At 42.8% G+C, this 8,587-nt stretch overlaps 1 protein-coding gene across 2 annotated transcripts in view; it reads right to left on the bottom strand.

Moving 5' to 3' along the window:
* Positions 1-2,605: 2,605 nt before the first annotated feature.
* Positions 2,606-8,587, bottom strand: part of RGL1 (ral guanine nucleotide dissociation stimulator-like 1) — a 439,254-nt gene continuing 433,272 nt past the window's right edge. Inside the window, exons 16-17 of one of the 2 annotated variants that reach the window (XM_006887758.1) lie at positions 6,487-6,601; positions 2,606-3,185 (exon numbers count right to left, since the gene is read on the bottom strand). In XM_006887758.1, coding sequence (XP_006887820.1) covers positions 2,998-3,185; positions 6,487-6,601 — 303 coding nt within the window. In that variant the 3' untranslated portion in view covers positions 2,606-2,997. The remainder of the gene's footprint in view (positions 3,186-6,486; positions 6,602-8,587) is intronic. The other variant, XM_006887757.1, reaches the window with a different exon arrangement.

The following is an 8,587-nucleotide window of genomic DNA, read 5'->3' as shown; positions in this document are numbered from 1 at the left end:
CAGCTCTTTGATGCATAGCAAGTAATTGCAAAGACCATAACCTGGATCAGGTGCACCTTAGTCTCTAGATTGACATCCTTTCTATATAGCTCTCTGTCCCTGACAGCAGATTCCTCTAATGCAATTTATCTTTTTATTTCCTTATTGCTGGTGCCAAGTGTGCTGAAGCTTGCCAAGCAAGCTGAAATTGTTAACAATCTCAATCTCTTCTCTAAGAATCCAAGAAACTTCAGGGAAAGAATATGATAAATGACAGTAAAAGACAGTGATAAAATTACAAAATGGTTGAGTCTCATCTCCACTGTTTAGCTCAAATTTCCCCTCCATGCTTTGTGTGTCTGTTGGACAAAACTGGCCTCAGTCTGGATCCATTTTGGGAAGGCTATTCTGACCACAGAAATCCTCTGGCTTCTGGAGTCCCACAAAAGGGCTCAAGACTTATGCAGGAGGGAGCAATCACAGAATGGGGAGAAAGCTGTCAGAAAGCAGGCAGAATGATGTTTGGATCCTTACCTCAGCTGAGCTTTCTTTATAGAAAGTGTCTCACTGGATGACTCCTAGAACAGTACTCTAGAAAGGCCCTCTGACCACAGCGTCACGGCAAAGCCATTCCTTCCCCTTCAACCGTGGAGAGGCACCTGGAACCCAGAACCCGTCATCTAATCAACAGTTCACATATAGTCCCTTTGGGGCTGGTAGCAAATGTCAACCAACTCCCAAATCAGTTTATTAATTTAATCCAAAAAGTAAACAGATGACAGAAATGCAGAAAGACGAGCATGCGAGCAGCTAGATAGCTTTACCCGGCTGTCCACCAGGAAACAGAATTAAGACATTTAAAGTGGCATTAAATAAATGAAGCTATTTTTTTTTCTACCTGGAATTTCCATTGTCTTTTAAAAAAAGTAATATATATATTTGTATATATATATATATTTTTTTTACATTGCAGTATATAAATCTAGACTCTACATATACAGTATAAACACACAGGGCAGGGAGAGCACATGGATATATAACACTTATGTCTTGGTAGGAACATCCCAGACCAGGCTGACAGCTTTATGCCTTTTTTTTAACCTTCAAACCCAAACCACCAGGCTGAAGCTGCATTTGACTTCTTTCTGGATGTCTGCCACCCTGGCTACCTTTTCTGTGAGCCCAGATGCACAAGTCAGATGAAGCTTGAAAACAGTACAAAGTGCTTTACGACCAGCTGACACCCAGCCGATCTTTCTGATGCACAGTCTGATCTCCTAAGAAATCAACTGAAAGGAAATCTGGGCCTTTCTGGCTCACTCTTTGGTCCTTTGCCATAAACCTCTGAACTTCCCCTGGTGTGTTTCTTGCAGATTTTGTATGACTGTTGATGTGGCATGAATTCTACACAATTTGAGGGAACTATATTAATGGCTACAACAACAACAACAAAAAACCGGGGTGGGGTGGGGGTCCATGTCACAACCTGTACTTCATTATCTGGGCTTGTTATCTTATTTTTGGCTTATAATCTGATATTTTGGGATTTTTTTTAAAAAATTACATCAATGTTTTGAAAGTGCTTCTTGCATATGTCAATGTCCCACATATGGCTTTTTAATTCAAACCCCAGCATGGCACAGACTTGGAAGAGAATGTGTCATGGTGTTACTACAAACAAAAGGGTCACCGGACGGTGACACTGTGCTGGCAAGTGTGAGGACCTGGAGGGAACGTATTACCAATGGCATCTGGAACAAGGTATCTATACAAGAAATTATTTAGATCCTATCTGCAGCCCCACGTCCCTCCCCACAACTAGGCACAGAAATGCTGTGAAAGTTAGTAAGAGACGATACTGCTGTCAGCAGGGGGACATCTCCAGGGGGGCTGTGGAGAGGGTAACTGCTCTTCAGAACTCCTTCACAGGCTCAAAATGATCAAATACAGTCAGTCGCAGCAGAAATCTCTACACCTGAGGAACAAATTGCACATCATAAGGAGGTACTAGCGATCCAGATGGCAAAAGACACCAGACAGACTGTGTCACATGCAGAAGGCATTTGGGAAAGGCAATGAAGTGGCGGCATTCCAAGGCAAATGAAGAGTCCAGATGCATCACGATTTGTTTGCACTTTCTATTCTGGCTGGTCAGTCACCAAAGAGCACGGCAACAATGACAGTGATGTGTTGCTGGGGTAGGGTGGAGGACTCAGAAGGACAAAGATGTGACGCGGTTGTCTGACTCAAAGTGAGCTTGTGCTGACTTGAGAGGCGTGACGTGGGCCGGTGCATCTGAGCAGGCCTCCGAGGCTCCTCCTCGCCCTCACAGGGGCAGCTGAACATGACAGACAAGGGCAGAGGCTGAAGCTCAAGGGCTCATCCAGGCCCTCTCCAGAGTGGCCTTTCATTCAGCCCATGGCAGGACCAGCCTCTAGTCATTCATTTCTGGTGGCACTTGATTGATAGAGTATTCCTCTCCCTTTATAAAAACAAAGCTTGGAGTTTATGTAATACTGGCACAAGGGACACTCCATAGTCCTGGGACTGATTCCATTTACTGAGCAGGTAGGAGAATCAGTTCTCAGTTCCTTTTATTTCCCTGTAAAAGTGACCTAAACTTTCCAGGCCATTGTGCAAATTTGTTTTTCCATAGTCCAGAATATCCCATAAAGTCCCTCACACACACACACACACACACACACACACACGCACACGCACATCTCAAATATGCATGTACATATGTATACACACACACATATATGTATTTATAAATGTGGGAAAGTTTGCATTCCAGTCTGAAATAGGTCAAAGAGAAATCAGTGAATCTCTTCATGTCGAATTCATTTCCTATTTTCCCACAATGCCTCTCGTAGTGCCATGCACACAGTAGGTACCCAATAAATAACTCCTGACTTCATCAATGATCCTCTAACACTGGGTGGCGGTTACAATCAAGACTTCTTGGTCTTAGCTCCATTCTGCCTTTGCCAAGTAAGGGCCACGGGGTCCCGCTCCTTAGAGGGTGATCTTGCTGTGCCTGTTGCTCCAGCAGCCTCGTTTAGCTGTCCTGGGCAATGTTAAGCTGGTCCGGCTGCGCAGCTTCACTTGCTCCTCCACAGAGCTCTTTTTGCGTAAAATGAAGTCAAAGTTCACTTGGCTGTTCATGGCATAGAAGACATTTGCGGAGTCTGGGATCACTAGCTCTGAAAAGGAGAAAAGAAGATAGTTAGCCTTGGAGGTCAGCCCAGCAGAGACAGTGGCTGGTGGAAAACACAACCAATGACTATTTCCTTCTCAATCCCCCAAAAAGGTTTCCAATGCCAACAAAAACTTATCAATTCCAACAAAAATAAAATGCAAATGAGATTTAAAAAATATCAATCTATGAACTAAAGTTTCAAAGAAGAATGTTGTGTTGTTGTGACTATGTAACGTCAAGTCAGAATTGACTCATAACCAACCCTCCATGCTGGTTCTCAGAGGCTGTAAATCTCATGGAAGGAGATCACCCATCTCTCTCCTCTGTAGCAGCTGGTGGATTTGAACTGTGTGTTTTTGAGTTGGCAGTGAAACTCTTTACCCAGTAGATTACTGGAGCTTTCTAAGAATGTTACAGCTCGAAGAAAATGGAGTAAAAAACAGAGATCAAACTCTGTTTTGACCTCTCTGCTCAGTGCTGTTGAGTTGATTCTGACTCTATAGGACAGAGTAGAGCACCTTCATCAAGTGTCCAAGGTTTTTTATCTTAATGGGAACAGAATACCTCATCTATCATACAGAAGCTGGTAGGTTCGAAATGCAGACCTTTTGGTTAGTAGCTCAACATTTAAACCCACTGTGTCACCAGGGCTCCTGTAACAAAGGTCAAGAGGCATTAAAACACATTCCTGGCATGACAGGTAATAAAAGCAGACCTAGAACTTGACCCCAGGTTTTCTTTCTTTCATTGTTGTTTTCCACTCTACTATAGCTTTCCTCAGAGATTATAGAATGTGTATATATAAGTAGAACTTTATCCTACAGAGTGTTTCAGAATTATTTCTCATATCAAAATATCAGAAAATTGTAAAAATGTATCTGAAACAAGTAAAACAAAATATCAAACAACATTTTATTCAATTTGAGTCCTTAAGACCAATTTATTTTAATACTACACAGTATCCACAGAAGACAATTGTACCCACTAACATTAAAATAATTTCTGCTTCAATGACTCCCAACTAAGTGCCTATAACTTCTACACAAAAATTGTTCTAAATGTCATATGAGATGAGCAAAGGAAAATTATTGTTAATTAACTGCTATTTTTCAGAAAAAGGGAGCTCTGGTAAGGCATTGCACTGTCAACCCAAAGGCAGGTGGTTCAAATTCACCAGCTTCTACACAGGAAAAATGTGCAATTTTCTCCAATGTGATTTACAGCCTCTCAAAACCTGCTGGAGGGTGAGCTATAAGTTGGCTCCAACTCAATGGCAAGTAACAACAATGTTCCTTAGAAATAGGCATATGATATTTAGTGCTCTGGGGTAATGGATATTTTTAAAAACAAACTGTGAATTAAAAAAAAAAAGGTGAAATGTGCAGTAGCTGTGGGGCAGGCAACCAGCAGAGCACAGGACTGAATGAGCTGTCAGTTCATTTTTAATGCTGAGACCTTGTGGCAAGATCTTGTTCGTAACCCAAGGAGTGCCTATCCCGCTGTAACTCAGCGAAGGAGCCCTAGTGGTGTGCGTGTTGCATGTTGGGCTGCTAACTGGAAGGTTGGCAGTTCAAGTCAACCAGCGTTTCCTTGGAAGAAAGATAGGCAGTTTCCTCCCATAAAGATTTAGTCTCGAAAATGCAGCGGAGGGTTTCAATGAGATGGAAACAACTAGACAGGCAGCCATGGGTTCTAATTCAGCTATTTTCCTCTAGGCCCCAGATGGGAGCTCTGGATAATTTGTTAGCCAGAACATGAACTGCTACTCCCTTTTCACAGACCCCCCCATTTAGGTGGATTGTCACAGTAACTGCAGCAATGGACTCAAGTGAAGCACAGATGGTGAGAGTGGCCCAGGATAGAACAGGATTAAGATCTGTTGCTCATAGGGTCTCTATGAGTTGTACTTGACTCAATGACACCTAACAACAACAACAACTTATAAAATGTCTTCTTTTCCTTGACTGAGGCCTGTCTGTTGGTGAACAGAGTCTACATTAATAGGATGACAGCGTTGGTCTGTCCACAGACTGACCTGGCCTCCGTCAACACTGTTTGCTCTTCTATTTCTGCAAATGAGATTTCTTTGAACCGAGCTGCTTTATGACATGAGAGAGAGTCAATGGAGCTGTCCACCTGCCAGACTCCTCTCAACAAACATAACCTCCAACCGAGGTAGAAAACAGGGACTTTCAGGGGACTTTTAAACCAAGAGTCTTTAGAAACTGATTCTTACATAGTTCTCAGTGGTACTGACTGGTCTCAGATCACCATTCCTGCCCTAAATAAGTGTGTTCAAATTCCATGTTAGAAGCTTTAATTCATAGAGATCAATCATGACTAAAGTGTCCCATAAATTACTAAAACAATGAAAAATTATAATTGGACTTGTGACATACCTGGCTCATACATAATTCAGAAGCACATAACTGAGTAATGGAGTTGCATGGCTAGGAAATACTAAAAATGCATAACCAAAACTCCATACTCAGTTCCATTTAAAAAAACCCAAAACAACTTGTGTCTGTTTTCCAGTGGGGTGCCAGAACCTTTTCAAACCGTCTTTTGTAGCCATTGCAACAGTCTCCATTGGGAGTGAATGATCTCCAACTACCTTAACTTTGGACACATGGTCTTGCAAATAATCAACAGCTGTGTGACCAATATAAAAGAGCACTTGCCAACTGTGAGGAGGGTGGTTATGGTGGTGGAGAGATAGTGAAGAAACTGTGGCAAAGTGCAACCAGAAGAACGCTGGAGATAAAGGCTATAGTTAAAGGTTTTGTTCCTGGATGACTGAAGGAAAAGCTGACTTGTGGGTGCTCTGAGATAAAGTTTGCTAGGTGACTGAGGAAACCAGAGGCTTCTTGCATTTGTGCTTTTGAACTGAACCTGGACTTTCACTAATTGAGGAACTGTGCCTTGTTAGCCTGGCTGGCTTGGGACTACTTGACTAAATCTGGACTTATATTATTTGCCTCCTCCAAGCTCCAATCTGTTTTCCTAACAAACCCCACAACTATAAACAGAGTAAAGTCTGTTAGTTTTGCAACGAACATCGGACCCAACGATTAATAAGAATAGGTGCAGGAACACGTAGGGTGGCATGCCTGACCATGGAGTTATTTGTATGGGAGTCGGGATGTTGCCGACAGGGAAGTTCTACTGTATAAAGTGGGCAGAGGTCAGACTCGGCCACCCCCAGGCTGCACACGCTCCTTGCTCCTTTCGCATCCACCTTCAAGAACTGAAGAGCAGAATGAATGTGCTGCCAGAAGCCCACCAGGGGAAGGAACTCCACCCACCTTTGTCCTCAGAGATGACCTGCACCAGCTCGTACTCCTCGGCCGGGTCTGAGTCCAGGTTGTGCTTCAGCATTGCCCTCTGGATTACAGCAGGGGTTTTGTCCTGGCTCGTCAACTGGAAAGACAAGGAAAGGGTCTGTGAAGTGTGTAGCTTCATGTCTCCTAAAAAGCTCTCCAGAGCCTTTTCTTCTTGCTGTATTGAGCCGTATTAAGGCAAGGTCCAAGAAATAGAATGGGACCAAGAGGCAGCACTTCTGGGTTCTAATCCTGGCTCTTCCCTCAGTAACTAAAAGGTGATAGACATGTCACTTCATCTCTGATGCAGAGTCAAAGTGTCCTTCTCCATTAAAACCGTGAGGACACTCTTCCCTTACCTATCTCCCCTACATTAGCTGAAGGTCACTGAAAGAATAAGAATTCAACTCAATCAAATCAGAACCGAATCATAGCTGACCCTCCAGCAAGTTTCCAAAGGCTATAAGTCACATGAGATGAGATTGCCCTATCTTTCTCGCTCAGAGTGTGGATGGTGGATTCGAATCACCTGCCTTTGGGTTGGCAACTCCTAATCTACTAGGTCACCAGTGCTCCCTAGAAAATAGGAAACCTTTCTCAATCCTAGGCTGAAATTATCCTCATGTGTTCATAGCTGTGGACACCAGTGCTGGTCATGATCTGTGGAACAGAAATGGCCAGAGTCTTGCTCACTGATGACTTCAAATGGCACAAGTGACTCAATGACCCAGCAATTCCATGCCTAGGTAGTCCCTGAGAGAGATAAAGACATGCATCTACTAAAGGACTTGTACACAAATGTCCATAGCAGATTTGTTCATAATAGCCAAAATTCAGCGTCAAAATGGATCTCCATTAACAGAGCAAAAGGTAAAAGGAAACCGGCATGTATTCACAGTAGGATTTAACTGACCAATGGAAAAAAACTAACAGTTGATCCATGTAACAACGTGAACGAGCCACCAAAGAAACTCTGAGCATCACACACTGCATTAATTTCTTCATACAAAAGCAGGCAAAACTGATCTATGGGATTAGAACATTTATCTCAGGCTTAAGAAAGGGGACTGGGAAGGGACACAAAGGAACTTTTGGGGCAGAAGGTGGTGGAAAAATTCTTTATCTAGATGGACGTGATGTTACACAGATGTACACCATTCTTAAAATGATAAGATAATGCACATCGTCCTTATGATTCTAATGCACAACATTCTTAAAAGGAACTATGTATATAATGGTATATAAATTAATCTTGAATAAAAAAAATGGATTAAAAGAAAAGTCTAAAAAGTAATTAATGTATATTTAAAGGTTCCCTACATTCCTGATTCTGACTTTCCCCTCTCCTATCTGCCCACCAGCCAGCTCTCTGCAGGGTGTTAAGTACAATATGAAAAGAGAGCCAATTTGTGAGGCATTCACTGAGTAGCTGTTTAAATTTAAAAGAAAGCAAATGAAAGTGCAAATTATTTTTGCTTAAAACTAAAAGTGCTTCTCTCTGGGAGGTGAGAAGATTCTAAAAAGAAAAATCTAAAAAAGCAAGGCGTTTCATTTTCTTCCCTGAAACTCAGTCCCTGTGAACCTGAGCATGCCCGTGCCTAGAAGCTTCCCTCCAGCCTGTGACCACAGCTGGCATTTTTGATTCTGTAAACAACATACACAGCTTTAGTTTGCTTGGCTCCACGGTCAACACTCTTGGCACCAGTACCCAGGAAATTAAAAGGCACATTGCCATGGGAAAGTCTGCTGTTAGGGACTTCTCCAGAGTACTGAAGAGCAATGGTGTCTCCCTGGAGACTAAGGTGCATCTAATACAGGCCATGGTCTTCACAATCACTTGTTATGCATCAGAGAGTTGGACAATGACCAAGGAGGATAGAAGGAGCATTGATTCCTTTGAGCTGTGGTGCTGGAGAAGAGTATTGAGAGTACCATGGACTGCTAGGAAAACAAACAGATTTGTTCTGGAAAGGGTTAAACCGGGTGGCTCCTTAAAGGCAAGGATTCTGAGGTTCCGTCTAACATACTTTGGACATGTTGTGAGGAAAGACCTGTCCTTGGAGAAGGACAGCATGCTTGGGAGGGT

Source organism: Elephantulus edwardii, unplaced genomic scaffold, assembly GCF_000299155.1.
Source record: "Elephantulus edwardii isolate Elephantulus edwardi_28Jun2011 unplaced genomic scaffold, EleEdw1.0 scaffold00061, whole genome shotgun sequence".
In the NCBI taxonomy this organism is placed as follows: Eukaryota; Metazoa; Chordata; class Mammalia; order Macroscelidea; family Macroscelididae; genus Elephantulus; species Elephantulus edwardii.
Note: the sequence above shows the minus strand (reverse complement) of the source record. Positions and strands in the feature narration are given on the sequence as shown.